General features: G+C 43.1%; 2 protein-coding genes across 4 annotated transcripts in view; one reads left to right on the top strand and one right to left on the bottom strand.

The window, feature by feature from the left end:
- The first annotated feature begins 731 nt into the window (after positions 1-731).
- Positions 732-21,633, top strand: TDG (thymine DNA glycosylase). 2 transcript variants are annotated; one of them, XM_068276919.1, is made up of 10 exons: positions 732-785; positions 6,440-6,708; positions 9,119-9,345; positions 9,434-9,503; positions 10,824-10,959; positions 11,177-11,259; positions 11,350-11,444; positions 16,121-16,292; positions 18,769-18,864; positions 18,951-21,633. In XM_068276919.1, the coding sequence occupies exons 2-10, from the start codon at positions 6,492-6,494 to the stop codon at positions 19,076-19,078; spliced, it is 1,224 nt and encodes a 407-aa protein (XP_068133020.1). In that variant the 5' UTR covers positions 732-785; positions 6,440-6,491; the 3' UTR covers positions 19,079-21,633. The 2 variants fall into 2 exon arrangements, with proteins under 2 accessions (XP_068133020.1, XP_068133019.1); XM_068276918.1 differs by lacking the exon at positions 732-785 and adding an exon at positions 1,290-1,457.
- A 2,123-nt stretch (positions 21,634-23,756) lies between these two features.
- GLT8D2 (glycosyltransferase 8 domain containing 2) overlaps positions 23,757-25,601 on the bottom strand; it is a 33,431-nt gene continuing 31,586 nt past the window's right edge. For both annotated transcript variants that reach the window (XM_068276920.1, XM_068276921.1), the window contains exon 10: positions 23,757-24,081. In XM_068276920.1, coding sequence (XP_068133021.1) covers positions 23,915-24,081 — 167 coding nt within the window. In that variant the 3' untranslated portion in view covers positions 23,757-23,914. The remainder of the gene's footprint in view (positions 24,082-25,601) is intronic.

Genomic DNA, 25,601 nt, shown 5'->3' with positions numbered 1-25,601 from the left:
AAGGAAAGCGGAAAATTGTATACTTACCTGTCGGTAATTTTCCTTTCCTGATGCATCCATGGCAGCACATGGATCCCACCCGGCTATTCGGTGAGGATCATAGTTACAAAAGACAGCGAGCACCTGCTCTAATCTCTATTTAAATACTGACCGGTCCTATGGGGTAGGGGGGGCGGAGCCACTACCCAATGTGCTGCCATGGATGCATCAGGAAAGGAAAATTACCGACAGGTAAGTATACAATTTTCCGCTATATTACCTATCTATTCTAATTAACATAACTAATGTAACTCAATAACAGTATGTTTGTTTAGGCTGAAGTTCCCCTTGAGACTAGCAACAACATTCTCTATTACTTTGTGGGGAGGCGCAGGGCCGATGGTGTGGGACAGGAGAGTTGTCACACTGGTCTGGGCGAGAACAATGCTCTCGGCCAGCGTTCAGCCGAATCAATCCGCCAGGCTTATCACTGGTCAAGGTGTAGATCAGGGTCTTCTGTACACAGTATATTATTGGCAGAGGCAGTAGTTATCAAGGGTGTGTAGGAAGCTTAGGTTGCAAGTGTGTATTTACATATGTTTTGAAAGAGCAGTCACATTGCTTTTTATATTCATCTGAGGGGGTTGAAATGAAGTGCAAGTAACCTCCTATGAAATAAGTCACTTATTTCGTGAATCGTCACGAGCCTTCCTGACCAGACCTGTCACAAGCAGTACACATGCGTACTCTCAGACTCTGCTCCAGCTGATCACACTCACAGCAGCTGCTTGCTTCCTACTTCCACTGTAAGTATGGCTGACACTTTTCTGTTGCTTTTGCTCTGAAATCTGAACACAAATACAAACTGTCCATGAGGATATAATACACACTTCACATTGAAAGGTACAGCACTGAAGTCAGTCACACGTGTAGCCCTGTGTGTGTGTGTGACACTGACAAGCCGATCAGAGCTGTGTGATGACTCCAGTCACCATGCGCTCTGCTGCTATAACCATGCGACAACCCTGGGGACAACTATTCCAGGCAGCAAACAGAACCTAAATTATAGAGCCCTGTCTGGATAACGCTACAATCTTATATCTGTCTCTATAAGTTTATACTTTATTTAAACGCGGATGCCAATGGAGCAGGACTACGGCGTACAGCAGCATATTGCATGTGCATGCCCAGCGTCCAGATTATGCACAGGAATGAAGCGCATCCTCCATCCCCCACACTCCAGAGAGTGGCCTCGGTGTTACGTGGGGCCTGAATAGTTAATGCCCCATGTTGTCACGTGGCTTTCAGGGACGTGCTGGTTGGCTGACAGAGGCGGTGACGTGGAGTGGAGCCTCTTGGACGGATCGCTGAGACCCCTGTGCTTGTGTGCTGTGTACGGAAGAGTCGCTGGGAGAGCTCCAAGCACTACGGCTCCTCTTTGCATACAGGTCAACCATGGAAGCTCAGGGCCCCGGCAGGTACGTGTGTGAGCCATGATGGGACCGAGTGATGTATGCGGCCGCGATGTACAGCAGGGGCCTGTAGGTACAAGGAGGGAGCAGTGCGCATGCGCAGAACACTGGTCTTTGTGTATTATGGAGGGAAGTACAGGGAGCTATTTCATTCATTTAGCTTTACGCCTTATTACCATTAGGAAAAGTGGACTGATGACAGAGTGTGATCATACAGTGGCAACACATTGCTGCTCATCTGTTTGTTCCGAGCTGCCTGCCTGCTCTCCCGGGTTGTAGCTCTGGCATTGCAGTGTCTGCCATACTTGATCACTGTAGTTTGGGTTTTTTTTAGGAAGTTTTTTCATTCAGGATGTTTTAGTTATTGGCTAACGTAAGCTTTCGACCAATAGGCCTTCTTTAGGCTATTCCTGTAGAGTCTAAAAACAGAAATTGAAATCTGAAATGTAACACAAATGTGTATTAGTAGTAGCTTAGCTGGTACTCGTAAAAGTATCTTGTTCCAGCTTGTGTGTGATATTACCAACCTTGCTTATACATACCTCCCAACTTTTTAAGATGAGAAAGAGGGACACTTAAGCCACGCCCCATCGCAACCCTATTCATGCATACCATAAAGATTTCATAAGAAAAATATGTTGTTTTATAATTCAAACCACACTGGTTCTTTCTATCCTGCATATTTAGTGGTAGTGCATTGTGGGTAACCACAAATGTTCATTTATAACTGAATTATTGCAAATTTCCTTCTGTTTTAAGAAGGCAATTACACCAAGCTTTGCTTTTTTAGTAGGAGGGCTTTTTGGTCCCTTTTATCCCCCTATACATTCCTAGTAGTTTGGGTCACCCTGAGCTGCTTGGTTACTCTGGTTTATTTTTCTACATACTAACACTTTATAATTAGTAATATATCAATTTAAAGAATGGGAATAAAGCATAGAGTCAAACACATTTTTAGTAGAGAAATACATATATTTACATAGAAAGGGGGACAAAGTCCTAAAAGAGGGACAGGGTCCCCAAAAAGGGATATGTAAACTTATAAAGAGCATGTTCTCTTACAAAAATTGCACTCCCCTGCAGAGATATTACCATGCTGCATGTTTATAAATCTAATCTTTGCCAACATCGGGCTTGATTCACAAAGCGGTGCTAACTGTTAGCACGCCTGTGAAAACCCCCTTAGCACGTCTAAACAAGTTTTTCGCGCATAAAACTTTACGCGTGCAAAACTTTATGCGCGTAAAACTTTACGCGCGTACTGCACAGAGCACAGGGCGCACCGCGCGAAGTGCCCATTAAAGCCTATGGGACTTAGCGCGCGTAAAACTTTGCGCGCGTAAAACTGTACGCGCGTAAAGTTAGCGCACGATCTGATTGAGAAATCCGGTGCTAACCTACTTAGCACCCTGGTTAGCGCGTCTAAAGACTTTAGACGTGCTAAGTAGGTTAGCACCGCTTTGTGAATCAAGCCCATCCTGTTCATTGTACAGCATTATTGTATACAGCCTTGCTGTAGCTGCTGCTGCTAACTTTATTTCCTTCCATTCTCCTAACATCTCATTCCTGGGTTCCATACATTACTTTTGTGATGTTATTTCAATATCAGCCTAAATTGTGTAATTCGCACTGTTTATTTAGGGGCACTTGCGCAGATTATGTTGGTACAGTGGAACTTTATGAGTGATGATCCCACTGCAGCTTTTGAGATGCACCATATTCAGATCAACTACACTTTTAGGCTATGTTCACATTATAAATTGCCAGTGCTATTGCAGTGTTCTCCCCAGAATTTTTTTCCAGCCGGGTGGGGCGAGATGAGAGAATGCAGGGCCGGTGCTTTTCTGCACAACTCTGCTTACAGCAGAGGAGGTGAACCGATGACAGCCGGGTGCTCACCAAAACTAGCCGGGTGGAGCACCCGGCTAAAAGAGCCTGGGGAGAACACTGCTATTGCAAGCGCTGAGTGATTTATTACCAATATTTATTTTTTTTTTTTGCCTTTCCCTGCGTTTTATAAGCGATTCTTCTTTTTTTTTTTTTTTTTCCACTCTTGAACCCAGAATGAATAAATACAATGTATTTATTCATAGAATCGCTGGGGAAATCGCTATATAAAGCGCTTTTTCAAGCACTTTGCGATTTCCCTAAACCTCCCATTGAGCCAAAGCACTCAGAAAATGGTACAGGCAGCGCTTTTGAAAGCGGATCGCAAGTGAACCACTCGTATGTAAACACTCTCATAGGGAATCATTAAACAAACACTTTTAGGGCAATTTCTAAAATCACCAGCTCTTAAAAAAAAAAATACACAAATGCTCATAGTGTGAACAAGCCCTTAACTACACAAACACCGCTCCACGCCAATGTCCGCGGCGGCAGCCCCAGGACCGCCTAACGCTAACTGGCGTCAGGTCCTGGAGCCGGCTACTGAAGGATCCTGTGCGCGCATCTCCGTCTCGGGGGGTGGAGCTCCACCCCTTCAGTCTCCAATCAGCAGCAGCGCAGCACTGGGGACAGCCGCGTGACACGACTGTCCCCCTGGGGGACAAAAGAGCGATCGGCTCTCATAGGCAGAAGCCTATGACAGCCGATCGCCTGATTGGCCGGCTGGGAGGGAGGGAGGAATTTTCCCCCAAAAAATTAAAGAAATTGTAAAATAAAAAAAAAATTAAAGAAATTGTAAAAAAATCTTTAAAAAAAACGTAAATATTGATTAAAAAACAACAACTGGGGGGGCCATCGGACCCCACCAACAGAGAACTCTGTTGGTTGGGAAAAAAGGGGGGGGGGAGAAATCACTCGTGTGCTGTGTTGTGCGGCACTGCAACTTGGTTGTAGTGGCCAATTATGAAAAAAAAGCCTGGTCTTTAGGGGGGTTTACCACTGTGGTCCTCAAGTGGTTAAAGAATGCTGCAGAAATCCACATTCCTTCAAAATTTCTTTGCAACTGCATTGAGGTGATTTGCAATGTGTACAAACCATGCAATTTCCCATCAGACAGACAGGACAAATTGCTTAAAGAGAACCCGAGGTGGGGTTCTGACAATGCAATCCATGTACAGAGGCTGGGTCTGTCTATACTGCCCAGCTTCTGTGGCTATTTCGATTCCCCTCCCCCCCCCAAGTTCCCCCTGCGCTCTGCGTCCCCCCCCCCCCCCCCCCCATAAATCACAACCGGGCTATGTTTACATCTGTACTGTCACTCTGCATGCTCCCCCCGCCTCCTGCATAGCTCCGGTCCCGCCCGTGTCCCTTCCCTCCAATCAGCTGGGAGGGAAAAGACGTGGGCGGGGACCGGAGCTATGCAGGAGGCGGGGGGAGCGGCAGACTGACAGTACAGAGATAAACACAGCCCACTGCGACACGCTGTGTGTCGACAGCGCGGCTGTGATTTATAGGGGATAGCAGAGCGCAGGGGGGGCTTAGGGGGGATTGAAATAGCAACAGAGGCTGGGTAGTATAGGCAGACCCAGCCTCTGTATGTGGATTGCATTGTCAGAACCCCACTTCGGGTTCTCTTTAAAAAAACAATTGAAAATCAGATCGGACCTGTCAATTCGACCCGTCTATCTGACAGGAATATGCATGGTGTGTACAAGGCATTATCCTGGGTTCACACTTGACTGATTTTGCATGTGTTTTCCTGCATGTAAAATCACTTTTGATTTTAGAACTAATGTAAATGAATGGGCTCGTTCACATCTACATTTGGTTTTCCCATGTGGGAAAAACCTGCTGCATAATATTTCACACCTGCAATCAATGAGCTACTGTGGAAAAATGCACGCTGGGTAAAGCAATTCTGAAGCGGTTCTAAAAAGATGCAGATACTTGCCTATGGAGTGGGGAGGCTCTGGATCCCATAGAGCCTTCCTGGTCCTTGCTAAGTCCCCTCATTCCACTGCTGTCCCAGAATACTTGTGAAGACGGGCACATCCATACTGTGTATTCCCCGCACGGATCCGCTCCTCATCGGAAGTACTTGAGAACACAAGTACTTCCCTAGATTGCCTTAATACACCCCCCTCCCCCGGATGTAGAAGGCTCATTGGCTCCGCTGGCACAAATCCTGGCGTTTTCCTGTGTCTGGCATTACAGCGAGCACTTGCACCACATGGTACAGGTACTAACGGTAACATACTGGAGTAGGCCAGTATTCGCAAGGTTTTCAACTTTTTGAGGGTGGTTACATGCATATATAACTGGGAGGACACTGGCCGGGAGTCCGCTGGTCATTGCGATATCGAACGCTGTTACCATTTGAGCTCTTGCGACAGAGATTTTCCAGTATTCCCTATTAATCCTTTTGACCGCTTTAGGTCGAAATGAAGTGGAGCGGCCATTTTGCAGCATCCTTTAGACCGCTTTAGGTCGAAATTAAGTGGAGCGGCCATTTTGCAGCATCCATTCTCTTCTGATACGATAAATTGAGTTGGAAGATCGACAAGCCTGCTCTATCAAGTAATGTAACTCTCTATTTGGCAGCTGATTGTCGAGTAGCAATTTTTCTCACCTCACACTCAGTCTTAATCACTACTTGGCAGAAATTTCATTTAGAATTGATGTAACAACTATCCCTGCTAGTCTTGTGCCTTAAACGTTCAGTCAGAAGCTTACTGATTGGCTTGTAGGGTTTGGTCCATCAGTTTGATGACAATATTAAATACACTAGTGGATCGGGACCTTTATGTTCACACTAGCTACTGACAGCACCTAGATTGTGTTTCTAAAGAAGGAAACCAGTTTTAAAAAAGAAAAACTGTTAGATGGTTTTGAAGACCTCTTTTCTCCTGCTGTCTGTCTCATCTTTCAATGAAAAAAAGCTGAATGCACTGACTTTAGTTACCAGTGTTTGCAAAATTCACCTTCACCAATATTTCATGAAAATCATTCTATCAAGTGTTTTTTTCTTCTTCTACTACTAGTTGCTGAAACTTATACCAACATGTACTTCTGTTTCATGCATTTACTTGTTTTCTTTTCAGTTATTACGCCTTCCAGCAAGCTCAGGCATTTTATCCTTACCAATACCACCAAATGATGAATGCGCCAGCTCCAACAAATATGGAACTAGAAAATGAGCAAAGGACTTTGCACACCCTTACTGGGGTTCCAGCCCATGAGCTGCAGGCATTTTCTGGCATGCCACCTAACGCACATCAGATGCTTCACACTATGAATGGTCTGCCAGCACAGGAGCCAATCAATATGCAGACAACAGAAGCCCCAGAAATTCCCATGGAGCCCCCACAAGGTTGGTATAAAATACTGCCTCCCTAATGTCTATGTTTAGGGGTAGAGGATTTCATCCTCTATGTGGATTCAAATGTAAACTATATATGTATAGAAGATAGCAGAGACATTTTATGGACCTTTCAGTATCATTATTAAATCTCATGTAAAGTTTGAATAATTCTTCATATGAACAATCGGAAATAATCATTTGTGACCATTAAAGGGAACCAGAGAGGAACGGGGGGTGGAAAAAGAAAAAGATTTTATACATACCTGGGGCTTCTTCCAGCCCCATAAGCCTGAATCGCTCCCACGCCGCCGTCCTCAGCTTCCTGGATCCGCCGGTACCGGGCCCGTCACTTCCGGCGGACGCGGCCAATTGTCCGCATCACAGGGGCTCCCTCCATACATGTACGCATGCGGCTGCGCAGTTAGCGGCCACATGCGTATCAGTATGGGGAGAGAACCCGGTGATGCAGAGAATTGGCCGCGTCCGCCGGCCGACTTGCCGACTCGCGGCAATGACGGGACCCGGTGGCGGCGGTTCCAGGCAGAGGAGGACTGCGGCGTGGGAGCGATCCGTGCGTATGGGGCTGGAGGAAGCCCCAGGTATGTATATTGCATCCTCTCTGGTTCCCTTTAAGTGAAAAATCTCCTAACCAATCTGATTAATGAAATTGATCCAATTTTTGAGTTGATCCCATCAATCTACTTCGATTGGTTGGGAGATATTGGAACATTTAGTGGTCCCAAACAGTAAGTTCTGATCATTTATATGAAGAATTATTTGTAAGTGATCGTTTGGCAAATTGTATCGTTGGTGGCCACCTTAAAGAGACTCCGTAACAAAAATTTCATCCAGTTTTCTTCCATCCTACAAGTTCCAAAAGCTATTCTAATGTGTTCTGGCTTACTGCAGCACTTTCTACTATCACTATCTCTGTAATAAATCAACTTATCTCTCTCCTGTCAGACTTGTCGGCCTGTGTCTGTAAGGCTGCCAAGTTCTTAAGTGTTGTGGTTCTGAGATGCATCTCCCCCTCCTGGCCCCTCTATGCACACTGCCTGTGTGTTATTTAAATTAGGGCAGCTTCTCTCTGCTCTCTTATCTTTTACAAGCTGGATAAATCCTCCTCTGAGCTGGCTGGGCTTTCACATACTGAGGAATTACATACAGGCAGAGCTGTCTGCACTCTGCAGGAAGAAACAGCCTGACACTTCAGTGGAAGATAGCTGCAGAGGGAAAGAAACACACAAATGATCTCTTGAGATTCAAAAGGAAGGCTGTATACAGCCTGCTTGTGTATGGATGTATTTTCTATGTGTGGACATACTGTACATCAACCTACTTCCTGTTTTGGTGGCCATTTTGTTTGTTTGTTTATAAACAAACGTTTTAAAACTGTTTTTAATCACTTTTAATGCGTCGGGGAGCGGTGAAATTGTGACAGAGGGGAATAGGAGATGTCCCCTAACGCGCTGGTATGTTTACTTTCGTGTGATTTTAACAATACAGATTCTCTTTAAGCTAGATCAAAAATGTGCAGTGCTTAATATGCAGGGGTTTGCATGCAATAATCATGCAATAGTGGCCAGTGGCTGGATGGTGTACTGGTTAAGAGCTCTGCCTCTGACACAGGAGACCTGGGTTTGAATTTCGGCTCTGCCTGTTCAGTAAGCCAGCACCTATTCAGTAGGGGACCTTAGGCAAGTCTCCCTAACACTGCTACTGCCTAGTCCTGTCCTAGTGGCTGCAGCTCTGGCGCTTTGAGTCCGCCAGGAGAAAAGCGCGATATAAATGTTATTTGTCTTGTCTTGTCAATAGCTTGAAGGGTGGAGGCACCCAAAAATAAATATCTCTCAGAGTATACCTTATAAAGACATAAGTAAATACATGAGGTATCTTGCCTCTCCAGATGAACCAACGCAGAAAAATAATGGTGTAGATCAGGTAAGGTTTATTCAAGCACAATTAAAAAAGACACAACGTGTTTCTTGGATCTCTGCCGGCTTCCTCAGGTTAATAAAGTGCCTTAAGGAATTCAGTTTGCAGCTTGGGCGCCTGCGCAGTACGTTCTGGACCACATAGAGGTGATTGACGGCGGCGCTTGCGCTGGAGCAGTAGATGATGACCTGGAGGTCGTCCTGCGCACCATCGGGGAACAGGGCCAGCGGAGTTTCGGCTAGGGACATAACGGCTGCCAAGAGCTGGAGGGAGCACCGGGTAAGTAGTACTTTGGGTAGCAGAAGTTGCTTGACGACTCCTTTAAAATGATGCTTGGCTGTGACCTGGACAATTAGTTTACTATACCCAAAGTTTTACTATATAACTGGAGATTATACTCCAGTTCCTTAATACAATTTGGTAATTGAAAGTGAAATGTTCTTGCGCTTACTTTTGTATGTGATATTTCTGTCTTGCTTTTCAGAAGCAACTACAAAGGGTAAAAGGAAAAGGGGGAGAGCTCCCGCTGAGCCCAAACCAAAGAAGCCTCCAAAGAGTGAAAAGGCACCCAAATCAGCAGGAAAGCAAGAGAAGATCACAGACACATTTAAAGTGAAGAGGAAAGTGAACCGATTTAATGGTGTGTCTGAAGCAGAACTCATGACAAAAACATTGCCTGACATTCTTACCTTTAACTTGGACATAGTCATTGTAAGTAATCCTCTGGCGTTTATAGCATGCTATGCCTTGTGTGCAGTGCAGGTTAGGTGACTGTTTCTCTTCCTTTACTCCTCTGCAGATTGGGATCAACCCAGGCCTAATGGCAGCTTACAAGGGTCATCATTACCCTGGTCCTGGAAACCATTTCTGTAAGATTGTGTGTGTGTGTTTTGTTTCTTAGCCAAGTAAATTACTCCCTGGCCCATAAACCAATATGTACTTCACTCACCCCTCCCATAAGGTGCTAAAGAGGGCAAAGGGGCCCCATACTGTTGATCTGAGACAGTTTCCTGCTGCCTTTGATTTGGCAGGGAAACACAATGCGCTGCAACTAGCAATGTATGACAAGCTGCCTTTTTGGTGCAATTACATATCTGCACTGTTCTGTATAACTGAATGGGTGACAAATATGCCAGAAATTACATAGCAAGTATTTTATTTATTTATTATTTTTGTTTGTTCCTCCTGTGTGCTCTGCATTTTGCTGTAGGAAGTGGGCCCTTGGCCTATAATTTGCTACCAAGCATAGTGTGTCAGAAAACACCCAGCAGCAGCATTGTAAAGGTGACTATAATCTGGTGATGTATGGGTAGATTGACCAAGAGACAGATCTCTCTGATTCAATCTGATCAGAGAGATCTGTTGGCTGCCCATACACCACAGGCCGATTCTCCATTGATTTCAGCATAACATATTTTTTGGGAATCGGCTCATGAGGCCGCAAACAGTGCCTTGCGCTTCCATCATTGAATGACTACCAACCCCCTTCAGATCCCCCCCCCCCCCCCATGCAATGTCTCGCCTCTCTGGCTGCTGCTCTTCTGCTTTCTTGTCCTCCGTGACTTCCGCATAAAGAACGTGGCACGTGTGTCACTGTATATATACACTAACAAGAACTATTGCCCCTCAGGGATTAGGAGTTGATGCCTCAGGTGACCGTTTAAGGCAGAGTTCTGTACCGACATGTCGTTAGCCTAGAGCAGAGGGGCCCACACTTTTTTGGCTTGTGAGCTACTTTGAAAAATTAGCAAGTCAAAATGATCTACTTATGTACAATTTTAGGAGCACACTTGTATATACAGAATGGAAAATGTAGTGGGGTCTGGATCTACCAAGAAGTCCTTCGCCATCTATCGGTAGATTGCGATCTACCTAATGGGCACCTCTGGCCTAGAGGCTAGCAATGTGTTTGTTGCTATGATGGGAAAGAAGGGATAACACATGGTGGAGCAGCTTCCAGAGGGCAAGGAGAGTAGAAGATCTTTGTGCTCGGTGGTCAGTTGGACAACACTAAAGATATGGGACTGGTACATATCCTATATACTCACCCAAAATAGTTGACTGCCTCAGCTGAGTTTGATCAACCTGTGTACATAGCTTAATGAAGTCTGTAGTCATCTTAAGTTTAAGATGATTTGGGTAAATAATTGTTAATTTGGTGAAATCCTAATGCTAGGTTCTCTTTTCAGGGAAGTGTCTCTTCCTGTCGGGTCTCAGTGACCAGCAGCTCAACCACCTTGATGATCACGCCCTTCCAGAAAAATACGGTATTGGCTTCACCAACATGGTGGAGAGAACCACTCCAGGCAGCAAGGATCTATCCAGGTGAGAATTTCCAGCTACCCATCATTTGGAACACATGTAAAGCACTGATGTTAGTCACAAATGCAGATGCCTGTCCTAGATTTATAAACGCCAACAAGCAGGTCTTTCTTCACTGTTTATTCATAGCTGCTTTTGTTAGGCCGTTAATATTATCTGATATAAACTTTCCAGTTCAGCACAGTAGAACTTCATAACTCTTTCACATTTTATTGTACAGCAAAGAATTTCGTGAGGGTGGAAGAATACTTTTACAGAAGCTGCAAAAATATAAACCACGTATAGCTGCTTTCAATGGAAAATGTGAGTTGAGCTTAGTCGTCTTTACTTTTTCTGTCTAATGGTTTTTATTTGTGGTTGCACACCTGAAGTATTGCTGTCTTTTCCTCACAGGTATATATGAGATTTTTAGTAAAGAAGTATTTGGAGTCAAGATTAAAAAGTTTGAATTTGGAATCCAGCCACACAGGATCCCAGATGGAGAAACAGTTAGTATTTTATGTTGAAAGTCAAAATAACTTCTCTACCAAAACATTTTCCTTCATACTCTTTCTGCTTGCTCTGTGGCATCAAAGCCGAATAATGCACCTTCACACTTCTACACATAATAAAACTCACATTTGGGAAACAAGATTTGTTTGGCTGCACTTCCCATGTCAAGTCCGCTCTTGCTGAGACAATGAGAAGTGCTGATAAGCAGGGGCGATGTTAAATGTCCCCCAGTGCAAGTTATACATTACCTGTCCACGGCCTCCGCTTGTCCTGCAGGGGCTGTAGTAGTGGCTGAATCGCACACCTGCAACAAGCATGCAGCTAATCCAGTCAGAGTTCAGTCAGAGCACCTGATCTGCATGCTTGTTCAGGGGCTGTGGCTAAAAGTATTAGAGACACAGGATCAGCAGGAAATTTGGGCAACTGGTATTATTTTAAAAAGAAAAAATCCATATACTTCTCAGTTTAGGTTCCCTTTAAAGATGTTCTGAGGTGAGAAAGTATATACAGATATTGCATATACCTATCATCCTCACGCCATCCTGACACTGACTGCGTCCTGTTTCCTCCCGCGCTGATCTTTTTAGCTGCAATATGGCCTGTACTTGGCTGATCCCCTATCGGGTCTGGAACTGTGAACCAGAAGATGATCTCTTTGCGCATTCGCAGTTCACCATAAATACGTACTGCGCATGTCTAGTCCGCCAAATAGATAAGTACTGTGCATCCGCAGTATCACTGGCTTGACACAATGTGCTTGTGCTCCCAGCTGCCTCCTGAGCCCGTTGTGCGTGTTCACAGCATACAGCCCGTGAATGGGGTGATCTTCCGGTTCACATGTCCCGACCTGGGGGGGGAGGGTGGGGGGAGGGATGCAGTCGGTTACAGGATGGCATAAGGATGACGGGTATATGCAATAGCTGTATATACTTTCTCGCCTAAGAACTCAGTTGTGTAGTCCCCCAAGTAGTTAAAGTACAAGTGAAATGTGAGGAATATGGAGGCTACCATATTACTTTCCTTTTAAACAATGAAAATTGCCTAGCTGTCCTGCTGCTCCTCTGCTTATAATACTTTTAGCGATCTACCATGAACAAGCCAGCAGATCAAATGTTTCTGATTTCTGTTTTTGACAAGCCTTATGCTTGTTTCAGGTGTGTGATTCAGACACTAATGGCACCAGAAAGGTCATCAGGACTGCTAGGCAACTGGTATTGTTGAAAAGGAATATGGCAGCCTTCATAGGCCTCTCACTTCAGGTTTCCTTTAAATTTCTGCTGCCTAAATCTCTGGAGCAATACATACAGTATAACAAAGACAAGACAAATAACATTTATATTGCGCTTTTCTCCTGACGGACTCAAAGCGCCATACGCAACATGCATATCTCTCTCAAGCGTTGTTTAGCACAGCTACATAATCTTGTATTATTCCCTAAGCTGAGTATGTAGTCTGGCCTCATTCTAATGCTGCAGGAATTAAGCCCAACCCACACAGTGAATTGTTACCCTTATCATTGATCAGTTATTTGGGTGGCAGTTAGTGTACTAGAGGCAACATGTGACATGAGATAAACGTGTATGTACAGTGTAAAACCTATTGATAACCAGGCTATTTATTTTGCTACCTTAAAGAGTTAATGTTCAGGCATGCAAGTGACAGCTTCTGTTTTGTATATAGTAAACCTAAATAACAGCCATAAGTTTTATAAGTTTTCCTGCAGAAGATCACTTCTGAGGGCAGGAGAGAGATAGAAAAAACATCAACAATTCATGTATTTTAACTCTGGAACACTTGGTAGACTGCAATTGAGCAAAGACAATAAAACATTTAATCTACTTTGTAAATGTTTAAATATAAAATAAAACCGTGTGATATCAAAAAAAAACAAACAAAAAAAGCCATTTTTGGTAGGAGGATAAATACAATTGTTTATCTCATCCGTTTATTTTCACCACGAGTTAACTTTAGGGGAACAAGCACTGTGCAGACATGCATTTCAGAATAGCGGAGCAGCATGTACTGCTTTATGGAGTAGGGATGAGAGACAACTAGTATCGCCCTGCCTCATGGGTACGGTAGAAGACAATACACTCATTCCTTGTTTGCCTATCCGCTGTGGCTGATTGTGATATGCTGTACACACACACACACACACACACACACACACACACACACACACACACACACACACACACACACACACACACACACACACACACACACACACACACACACACACACACACACACACACACACACACACACACACACATTGTTTCAGCGAAGCGTTCTCTAGTGTGTATAGGAAGCATCAGAGTGGCTTCATCAGCGGTTTCTGACAGGTCTGAATACAGTGGCAATAGCTCAAAAAACAGTAGTGTGCAGTTCCTTCCTGCTGGGGGTAAATACCAACCCTGATCGTTGCTGCACACCTTGAGGAGGAGGGGTGGACTTATTCTGAATCAGGCTAAATGCCTGGTACACACCATGCAATTATCCATCAGATTGACAGTGAAATCGATAATTTCCGGAAGGTCCAATCTGATTTCCGATCATTTTTCTGATCACTTCTGTACAAAATTGTTTCGAAAAACAATCGGAAATCAGATCGGAGCTGTTGTAAATGATTAATTTGACCATCAATCTGATGGGAAATTGCATGGTGTGTACCAGGCATTAGGTGTATACACACGCAGGAGTATGAATACCCGCAGAGATCAGAACTACATCCCTTAGGCAACAGTTCAGGGCCTAATGCTGTACAGAAATGTTGCTAGTCTCCATGCTAGTGACACATTCTGTTGCTATGGAGGGTGACCGAGAAGATCACAGGAGGGAGAACAACGGACTTGGCCAAGTGCTCGTATGAGATCTCTCCACCGCATTGGGTGGGATTGGGGGCTGTCGTACACATGCTAAATTCCTCAGTCAAGAGCCATCTAGTGTGTGTGTACAAGGCTTTAGGGAGGCAGCATAAAACACAGAAGACCAGTGTTTTAACTATGGCAGTATTTTAACTTGGACAATAAGCAAGGAAAACAAAGGTTTTTAAACTGTATTATAATTGTGACATTTTCTTATTGTGAATAATATGCAGCCTATCATAATGTAAGCCTATGTCTACACCTAAGCTATCATCTGGCCCATGTTATGGTAAATCATTCGTCTGTGTAACCACGGTCCCCTTCTTTGAATTGGAGAGTTGCCCATGTAATGTTTAGTACTGCAGACATGTCACACACAGCATCCCTACGCTCCTGAGCTGGAAGGCAGCCAGCAAAGTTGGCTTTTGTGATGTCAGTTGAACAGGATATCAGGATGTAAATTTAGATGGCTGTGAGCTGATTGGTGTCTGCTTTGCATCTGTACTGTTTTGAAATCATATTGTCACAGCTTATTTTAATGAAATTGGTTGTGTTTTCAAGCATCTTTATTTTATTTTTGTTTTTAGCACTAATTAGTTTTATTTCTTTAGTTCAAAACGTATGAATAATATGAACATTTTAGTTTCTGTACTGTTCCCTTTTCTACCTGGTAATGTTTTCTTATCAGAGGAGAGTGTGACTTTTCTGTTAAGAAACCTTTTAACATTGCTAAAGCAAAATCCCTGTACTCAGTAACTGTCATTTGCATTCATGGCCACCCAAATGATCTTTCGATCGATTTCCAGCTGGGAATCGGTTGAAAGGAATAATCGGGAATGATGCAAAATCTTGCTATAAGGGCTCAATCGGGTGCGTGGCGGAAATGACGCCGGGTATGGTGATGACTGCCCCCCCCAAGTGTATTGACCTCCTTGGCATTATTGTTCTGTGGCCATGACACTGGGAGCTTCATAAATGGAGTCGCTCAGGTGCTGAAAAGGTAATTGGAAAATTGCAGTATGGGTTCCTGCTTCACTGATAAATAGGGGCCACTTAGGGCTCGTTTCCACTATAGCGAATCCGCATGCAGGCACTGCATGCGGATTCGCATAGGCAATACAAGTGGATGGGATTGTTTCCACTTGTGCGGGTGCGTTTCGGCGTGCCGGAAAAATCTGCACGACAAGGTCGTCAGATTTCGCGTGCGGCAGGAATGCGGGCGAATCGCCGCTAATGCATTCAATAGGGAAATCGCATGCGGCTTTGTCATGCGGATTTCCCCGTGATTTCGCATGCGATTTCGCATGTAAAGCAATGGAGCTTTACACAGGCAGTGACATGGTTAAATTCGCCTGGCTCCTTGCCATGCGAAATCGCATGCGAAATCGCGGGTAAATCCGCAAGCGGAAACGCAGCCGCATGCGATTTCTTCTGCAGTGGAATCCAGGCGATTCCGCACCGCTACAGTGGAAACGAGCCCTAATTGTTCATGGAGCTGCAAAACAAGGCTTTTCTTGTACTTCCAAGGTTTGCGTATCAAACCATCAGGTACAACTATAAACACATGCCACACTTTGAATTCTTACATTTAATACATTTGTAATTGAACAAACTTTAAATTTATTTTAAGAGGTAAACCTGGTGAAAAATGGCTCTGGATTCCCTTCTAACACAACTCAGTTATTAATTTTTCCAGGCAAAGACAGCTGCTCAGTAAGGGCTGGTGCACACCTAAATGATGACGACATTATTAGAGGATTTCTTGAACATCTGATTACAAAATCGTTGTTTGTTTTTCTTAATAGGTTTGCTATGTAATGCCTTCATCTAGTGCAAGGTGTGCACAGTTTCCTCGTGCTCAGGACAAGGTACATCATTACATTAAGCTAAAAGAGTTAAGAGACCACATAAAGGGCGTAGAAGGGCACAGGGAAGTTCAAGAAGTGCAATATTCATTCGACTTGCAGTTGGCTCAAGGTGGGTTGCTTCTCCGTTGCATTTTGTTGTAATTTTTGTTCTTTATTCTCCTCTTGTGTAGACCCTTAGGCTGTGTTCCCAGTTGAGCTGAGAACTGAGTATTCTTTTTTTTTTTTTCTTTTTTTTTTTTTGTCCAGTCTCCGCTGATCACAAAACTGACAGTGAACGGCTCCTATATTATATTTAGGAGCTGTTCACACTTGTCAGTCTGCAATGCAACCATTGGATCCATTGCGGTAAGCGGGCCGCACTTCTGTGCAGTCCGTGATAATCCCGGAAGAGTAGATGCATATCCCATATAGTCTATGATGGTAACGCATCTGCCCCGGGCTCCAGCCAGACATCAGCGGACCATAAAAGCAGACAATACACTGTCTGACATGTGGACGGCCTCCTACATGCGTTTTTACCTCTGCAGAACTCTCCCAGCCACGGGAGCGAGACGGGCTGGGAGCGTACAAAAATCCTCCAACTCCGACAAATTGTGAAACCACCCAAAATAGTTCCGACTCCATAGCCCTTGCAGGGTTATAGAGTGGGCACAAAAATCCTCCAACCCCTCAGTTTATGAAACTACCGACTCTAGGTACACCCGAATTACTCTCTACACAGCCCTGATTGGGACATCTAGTATAAATGTTTTTGTTTTTTTTTCATTGTATTCAATGTGCTTTTAAAGTGGACCTGAACTCTTGCACAGGACAGAAGGAAAACTTAGAGAAATGCACCCTGTATGTAGAGTATTTAGCCCAGTGATGGCTAACATTGGCACGCCAGCTGTGGTGAAACTACAAGTCCCATGAGGCATTGCAATACTCTGACAGCTCTAAGCAAAACTCAGGGAGGCAGAGGCATGATGGGATTTGTAGTTTTGTCACAGCTGGAGTGCCATTACTGGTTTAGCCTGTCTAATCACAAATTGTAATCTGAGCTCTCCCCTGTGTCACATGACTGCCATAGGCAGAGATGGTAGATAAGCCCATTTGAAAGCACAGGCTGTTAACAGTATGTCTGCTTCCATGAATCGGGAAGTAGAAACTGCAGATTTTATTTTAGGATTTGCATCAGCTGTAACAAATGTTTTTTTTTTTTTTGTTTAAAGGTTATGCTGTTGCTCATCTTTTAGAGCAGAGAGGACTTCTAACAGTTTATACAGCCCTGTAACATTTAAAGGAAACCTAAACCAATGTATTCCACTAAATGTATCTCAATACATTTCTTTTCTAAGTAAAGCAGGCACTTACTTAGTGTCTGAATTTTATTTTTGCCCCTGTTCTCTGTATCTCCCTCCGTGTTACACCCCCCCCCCCCCCCCCCCCCCTCTGCATTTCTCATCGACTAGCCAGTCGATGAGCCAGTCACTGATTTTCGGCAGGAGCTTCCTGGGTCTTTGCGCCGATGGGTCTTTTCTATTTTCAAATTGCACACGCCCGGCTTTTTTTCCTGCACGCACGCGCTCACATGATCATTTAGCATTGACCGTGCGTGGCCATCACCACACGCATCCTTCTGTCAGCCTCCTCAATTATGCACATGTGCACGCTGTGCATAGCAAGGTAGGTCGGCCGCGCGCCCGACATCAAGACGCTCGTGTACATTTGAACAGTGCACGAGCGGAGGAAAGGAAATTCCTGTACTGTCAGCAGCTCTGAAAATGAAAGCAGAGCGGCTGCGGCGCCATATTGAGGGACAGTTAGGAAAGTAAGCATCGGCCATACAGCCAATTATAAAGGCTGAGGAGAGGCGAAAACTGGCAGAACAGGATTAAAAAATGGTTTCCAAATTACAAAGGTAATTACTTCAATGAGTTCATATTGGTTTAGGTTTTCTTTAACAACAAACATTTATAATAATAATAAACAGTATTGTAGACAGTATTTTGTACATGGAAACCACTTTATTGGTATCTCAGAAACATTGTGGCTAGATTCACAGTGGGACGTTGCGTTTTGATGCCACGTTAAAGTCGCACCGCAAGCTTACAACGCAACGCGCCCAAAAAGTGGCAACGCAGCGTTACCGTCGCATACAGCAAATACAGTAAAAAATACAGGCATCGAAAAGTATGCTTCCAAGTCATTACTGAGCATGTGCAAACAGTCCAACGCAGCTAATAACGTGTATAACGCACTGCATGCAGTACTTTTACTTAACGTGCAGCGTTATTCACCAACGCAACGTGTGCACTGTGAACAGGGCATTGATTTTTCATTGCAGTGAGTTATTCTGCGTTAAATGCTGTTTTAACGCGCAACTTTAACGTCCCACTGTGAACTTAGCCTGTAACTTGAGTATTTTGTAAGTAGAGGATTGCCTGTAGTCTCCCTGTCCATTGAATCTAGTGGAATAAACATTGATAGATTTCCGTACATTTTCAACCAGGTTCTTGCATGCAATATACCAGCCTAAACAACCTAACATGGCTAATTAGCGATGATTGTGTTTTGATTACATGCATCTTTTCTCTCCTGTGCAGAGGATGCAAAGAGGCAGGCTATAAAGGAGGAGAAGTATGATCCAGGCTATGATACAGCTGCCTGTGAACAGCCCGCTAATGGAGAAAGTGGATCTTGTAAGTCACTTGAACAGTAATATATATCTGACTGTATTCCTTGTGGTACATTTTAGTAATACATGTGTCATTATGTTATTTTGCAGTACCCTGTAATGCAGTGACTGATCAGGACAGGCCTCCAGTATCTGAGCCCCAGGGGGAGCCCCAAGGTGACCAGGCATCTACATTAGGCCATTGTGAGGAGCAACAAGCAGCAAGCAGCAGCGCATGAGACTTGCTGTGCATTCCAAGCTATGCAAGTGTGGCTGCAGTTTTATTGCAGTCACAAGGAACTGAACCTCAGTTGACTAACTGAAGCCTTTTTAGTTTCAAATGTTACCTCTTATTTTTATTACAATGTAAGGAGTAGTAGTGGCAGTTACTTTAAAGTAGGATGTCTAATGAAATTTTAACTTTTTTGGAAAAAAAATATTAACTAGAATAGGTTTGTTTTTTGGGGGGTACAGGTGCTTTGTATTTAATATAGGCTTTGTGATGCAGTTGTTCACTAACTGCATGCTCTGCACAAGTGGTTCCCAACCTTTATCATGTAGTAACAGCATGATGAAATATCAAACGTGTGTGACGCACAGCATTATCCACTAGCGTTAGTACCCATCTCATTGTACAAGCTTGAAGGCTAACTGAACTCTAAAGTTCAGTTATATTAATGTCAAGATGTGGGCAGCAAAAACCGAATGCCCATCTCCCTCCCCCTCCCCTTTGCTTCTGATACTTTCCATTTCTCTCTTTAGGAAGTGTCACAAGCTTCTCCTATACTGGATAATGATACTTGCAAAGATAGGACTCCTCCTCTTCCTGTCCCCCTGCCTTTGCCTCCCTCCTTCCCCTGAAGGTATGGGCTGTATCAGAGCAGGCAGTGGTCTGATGGGGAGAGCTAGAGGAGGCTTCCTATGTTGACATTAGACTAAATGAACTTTGCATAAGTTCAGTCATTCTTCAAGCAGAAAATATGTGAACATCTACCATCAGCTGGCACAACATTGTGTCCTAATACGTAGGTTGGGGACTGCTGTTCTACACATAAGTGTTTATTTTAACATATATTACTGTTCCATTTCGGATGGATATCTTGTTATGCTGGTGCTGTAAGACTTGGGACACATTTTTCCTTTCTACATTGAGCATAATGGTAAACTGTAATTTCTTTATTCAAGCTGGACTGAGCTTGAGACGTTTAATCTAGGTTATGCATAGGTTTATGCATAAGGCCCATCAGGCAAACGCCCAGTGTAAGCTGGGATAGGGTTTTACTGACTGTTGTACTGTAGTTTACAACTTCAATCAGCTACATGCTGATGTCTTTCCTATAACAAAATAGTGGAACTATCCCAATGGCAGCAATTTAAAAATCAATAAGCCTTACATGCTTTATAATTTAGAATTTTTTTACAGTTCTTACGTACTTGAAATATGGGTTGTTTTGTTTGCGCTTTCTTTTTTTTTTTTTTTTTTTGGCCAGCGTCAGGACTATTTATTTTTTTATTGTATGTAACTGAATGCAGTGTGAATTTATCCATGTTTATAAAACATAAGTGTGTCATTTTATCACCATGTTGATTCACAGGTCATATTTAGTTAATGACTTTGCAAGGCCAGGCCACAGTTTGCACTGTAGACACAGCATAAAATGGAACTCTATAGAAGTTTTTCCCTTGGGTTTGTGGGAGAGCTGGAACTGAGATTAAGTTTGTATTATTACTTGTCCCCATTAGGGAGATGCTCCTCACTTCCTGTTCCAGTGACCTCCAGTAGGTTACTGTGAGCTGTATTGTTTACCACCCCTAGAATGTGTGCTTCATGTTTTCCTGTGGAAAATCCAGTAGATACTGGTACAAATCTAAACCTAAGAAAGCAGTGACCATATGTTACCTTTGCTGTTAAATAGGGCTTCTATAGAGACAAATCTAGCTGAAGGTAAATGGTAGACTGTGTGGGAGTGGTTTCTATTTGGTGTTGTGTGTCTTCCTGCAATTCAAATGGCAAAGGGGTGGGACACAGACTGAACTCTTTCAGTAAATTGCAATTTGCAGCTCTGAAAGTCTGCATATCATAACATGGCTTTTGGAAGCTGCTGCTGACAAAATGGTATAAAAATGATTTGCTATCAGCTTCTGAAAGAATTCATATACAAAAAAAAAGCTCTTTCACAGAGGGTCTGCAGATACATATTGTGCCTGCAGGTGGACTATGAAGTGTTGCAGCTTCTAGCAAACTATCAGCGTTTAACAGTATAGGAGGATGAAAGCTGATATATAATTGGTTGCCATGAGGTACATATTGGATTTTTTTCCCATTGAGGTTTTTAAACTTTTGTGTGTATAATGAATAATTTTAAAGGCATTATTAGATTTATTTTGGCTATATCCCTGAACCTTTTAGCTGTGCTTGAGCCATGCTTTACATGAAGTATGTATTTTAAGATCATGTAAGAAACATTTGGAGTACTACATTTATTAATTGTGGTAAATATTTATTAAGACTGTATGAATCTGAATCAGGTTGAAATTATGAAGTGTGGGACCACTTTTTGGTGCTATATGTAGAAGGTGACATTTTATGTATGAAAACCTCGGCTGGGTGATTTTATGACCACCTTTTTTCCTCTTTTTGATATGTCACTGAATTATTTTCTTTTTTTGGTTTTCATACTGGAAATAATGTACATAAAACTACCTGAGATATTAAAGTAATCAAGTCAAATCTGTTAAGTCAACCTGTTTCCATTTTTTTTTTCTTGTCCATGCAATAATAAAGAAAAAAACATTCACAAGTGTTGCTTCTGAGTATTTGTAAGACTTTGGCGATAGCTGCAGTAATATTGCCGAGTACAGACAGACAAATTACCTTACCGCAGTTTTCATTAGCCAGCTTGCAGTTAGTTTCTAGAGCAGCTTCCAATTTCTGAGTCGCCAAAGATTTACATGGTAGGAGAGGTACTGCTTATCAGCGGTGTTGAGAAAAAAAAAACGATACTAAATAAGCAATTTTATTTTGATTGGAGGTAAAAATGACATTGTGCCTATTGATGCCAAGACCTGTTTATTTTTCAACTGGCAGCTATGTAACTTTTACCAGCTGCTGGTTGTTTTGGCAGTTCCTTGCTTTGATTTGACCAGTGTCATTTCCCTTTTCCTCTTGATCAGAAATTTGGATATTTACTGAAATTTCTACTCTACAATGATAATCACTATCATGTGTCACTTATTTTTAATTAGACTTTTTTTTTTTTTTTTTTTTTTTTACTAACTTTTACAAGTGCTTTTAAAGTGAACCCGAGGTGAAATTAAACTGATGAGATAAAAAATTAATTTTTAAATAATATTTTTAAATGACTTTAAGTATCCCATGGTTTTCTTTTATATTGAACTACACAACGACTGCATCACGCCAATGAGCGTGACCGCGGCGGCAGCCCCAGGACCGCCTAACGCCAATTGGTGTCAAGTGCTGGAGCTGTGGTTTCCCAGGGAATGGCCGCGCGCATGCATGATCGTTCCCTGACGGTTCATGGAGTTCCGCTCCATGATCAGCCTGCTAATCGCCAATCGCGGCTAACAGGCTATTTAGTTAACAAAAGGGGAAAGAAATCCCCTTTGTTTACATCCGTACAGCGCTGCGGTCTCTCTGTACAAGATCGTCGATCCCTGGCCTCTGATTGGCCGGGGATCGCCATTCTCTCATAGGTTGATGCCTATGAGAGGCAGAGAACAGGATGGATCACCATCCTGTTCATTTCTGTAGGCTGAGGGGAGGAAGGAGAGGGAGAGGGACGGAGGGAGAGGGAGCCTCTATAAGACAGAAAAAAAAAAAGTGGCAGCAGTGATCCGACACCTCCGGCAGCATGTCCCCTTAGAGACAAATATAGGAGGGGAGTCCGATCGCCATGCTTATCTGGGCTGTGCAGGAGGCTGAAAAGCCTGCACAGCTCAGTGCAGCAAGAAATGGCCTGGTTTTTAGGGGGGTTTAACACTGCGGTCCTCAAGTGGTTAAAGAGAAACTGTAACCAAGAATTGAACTTCATCCCAATCAGTAGCTGATTCCCCCTTTCCCATGAGAAATCTTTACCTTTTCACAAACGGATCATCAGGGGGCTCTGTATGGCCGATATTGTGGTGAAACCCCTCCCACAGTGTGATGTCAGGACCATGGTTCTGACATCACACTGTGGGAGCCTTGTTGCATTGTGGGAAATAACTGCTGTTTACAACTGCCAAAAAGGCAAGCCGCATATCCTTCCACTGACATCACCTGCCAGCAGTAAAAATGTCACCATGTGATAAATGTCAGAATGTAAATCAGGGAGAGGAAAGAGATTTTACAATGGGCTAACACTGACTAAATCATTTATACATAATTATTGTAAAAAATGAAGCAATTTTTTATTACATTATTTTCACCGGAGTTCCTCTTTAAACATTTACATAGTAGGTTGAATGTTTTACTGTCTCTAGTGGCAGCCTATTAAGTGTCCCAGAGTTAAAAATACATGAACTTTTGACCTTTTTCTATCTCTCCCTGCCAGGAAACTGGGTTTTTATGGCTGCAATTTGCTTATCAGTGATGTTCACTAGACAGAAGCTGTCACTTCCATGCCTAGGATTAAACTCTTTCAGGCAGCAAAATAAGTAAAACAGCCTTATGTTTTGTACTTCTATACAGTACATGTCCATCTCACCATGACACCCATCACCTTGGATACATTTTTAAAAAAGCCTTTTTCCCCCAAAAAATGTTTTCTTTTTTCATTCCAACTCTCATTTTGAATTATTGTTGTACTGTATGTGTAGTGTTTTAGTAAGAGGGGGTGCTCAAAGCATTAGATAACAATATTATTCAGCTTTGCCAATTTAAACACAAATGTTAATAATCACTAGAATACTGGTAGAATTGTTTATTTTAACAAACTAAAACATTTGTCAATATGCAAAGTACAATGTGTACCCTCTGATTCACAGCATTTATTTGCAACATATAAATATAGGTTCACCTCAATGCTGGCATCAAATGCCAAGTAACAGATGGCCTTTGGTGAAGGGGTACTGTGTCATAGTTTGTGGATCTGGAACTTTCCGGTAGGATCTGGAATATACCATTTCTTCCAAAGCTGGCTGTGTGAGCTGGGTATCTGCCATGGTTTGTATCGTCCATTCCAGTGAAGCAGCTTTGCATCCTTAAGAACTTCCTGAGAGATCTGGTCATCTGGACTCCATCCTTTAGAAAAATCAGTACACACTGGTATAATATGAACAGTGCTCAATTTAAGTGAAAGATATATGCAGCCATGTATCTTGGATATGAGCCAATCAATTTTGGCGCGAAAAGCAATTGTTCCAATTCCAAACTGCACACACTTTGCATTAAAGGACAACTGAAGTGAAAAAAATATAGAAGCTGTTAAATTTATTTACTTTTAAAGAGAACCAGAGAGGAAGCACCCTCATGTATTTTATTACATTTATCAGTGGGAACATGACAGTAAACGCCTACCCTGCTTTTAGTTTCATTCTTATCTGCTTATTAGTCTATTAGCAGCTGTGATAAGAATCCCCGACTGGCTCAGTCTAGGTTTGACCTGGAATCATTATAGCTGAGTCACTCTTCTGTGGAGTCTTTTCAAGCCCAAGCCTGCCACCTCCTGGCTCAGATTTCCTGCTTTGCATACTGAGAGCTGTGATGACATGGGTGGGGCTGCTGCTGCTGAGAGAGAAGCTCTGAAACAGACAAGTGTGGCTGCAAAAGCCTGCAATGTGATCTGTGTGCCTCTGCATAAATAATAATGACTGCAGTTTCATTCCTATGAGAGAGACTTCCTACAGGCAGCTGCACATCATACCAAAATGAAAGCACAGAGATGAAAGGGTGCAGCAGCCTTTCTCATATAGCCTAAATAGCAGCCTAGTCTAATATAGCCTAGACAGCACATCCAGAACAACTCATAACCCGGAAGCAGAAGGGATATGAGCCGGCGGCCATATTTGATTTTTCCTGGCGCAATATTGGATAAACACTAAAAAAGGCACACCAGAGCGGCGAAATTATCAGGTAGAGCATTTATTCTTTACAAGCTATCGACTGATATGTTTATTTTGTGTGAAACGTTAATCTCTGGTTCCCTTTAAACAATACCAGTTGCCTGGCTGTCATGCTGGTCTGTTTGGCTGCAGTAGTGTCTAAATCGCACCAGAAACAAGCATACTGCTAATCTTGTCAGATCTGACAATGTCAGGAACACCTGACATGGCTAAAAGTATTAGAGGCAGAGAATAAGCAGGCTAGCCAGGCAACTGGTATTGTTTAAAAGGAAATAAATATTGCAGTCTCTATATCCCTCTCACTTCAGTTGTCCTTTAAATTATTAGCCTCTCCTGGGTCTATGCTGCTGGTCAGAGCCCACGTGAATCTACCATGATGTAATGGCAGTGGGGCAGGAGAAGGTGAGAGACACAGCAAAGGAAAATGTCTATAAATTGAAGCTAAATTCTTTGCAGTACATAAATTAGTTTTTCATTTTTGTTATATGAGCTACAATATAAAGAAATATTATTGTTCAATTGTCCCAAAATCTGCTGAGAGGTTAGCTCTGTGGCCAGCACTGCAGCTACAGCTCCGCAGTTCCTCCCTGCTCTCTTTCTAAGCCCTCTCCAGTTTGTTTATAAAATCCATGCATACCTTTTCATCACACTGTCCCTGCCATAAGAACCAATTCCTTGCTGATCATTTATTATTTAACC

This window comes from Hyperolius riggenbachi, chromosome 3 (genome assembly GCF_040937935.1).
Source record: "Hyperolius riggenbachi isolate aHypRig1 chromosome 3, aHypRig1.pri, whole genome shotgun sequence".
NCBI classification, from domain to species: Eukaryota; Metazoa; Chordata; class Amphibia; order Anura; family Hyperoliidae; genus Hyperolius; species Hyperolius riggenbachi.
This window is presented reverse-complemented; position numbering and strand designations above follow the sequence as displayed.

Bases quoted from the DNA above. Each gene is read 5' to 3' on its own strand.
- TDG (XM_068276918.1), top strand. From the start codon at position 1,435: ATGGAAGCTCAGGGCCCCGGCAG. The intron at 16,293-18,768 runs GTGGGTTGCTTC...TCTCCTGTGCAG, and splicing joins CGACTTGCAGTTGGCTCAAG to AGGATGCAAAGAGGCAGGCT. The intron at 18,865-18,950 runs GTAAGTCACTTG...GTTATTTTGCAG, and splicing joins TAATGGAGAAAGTGGATCTT to TACCCTGTAATGCAGTGACT.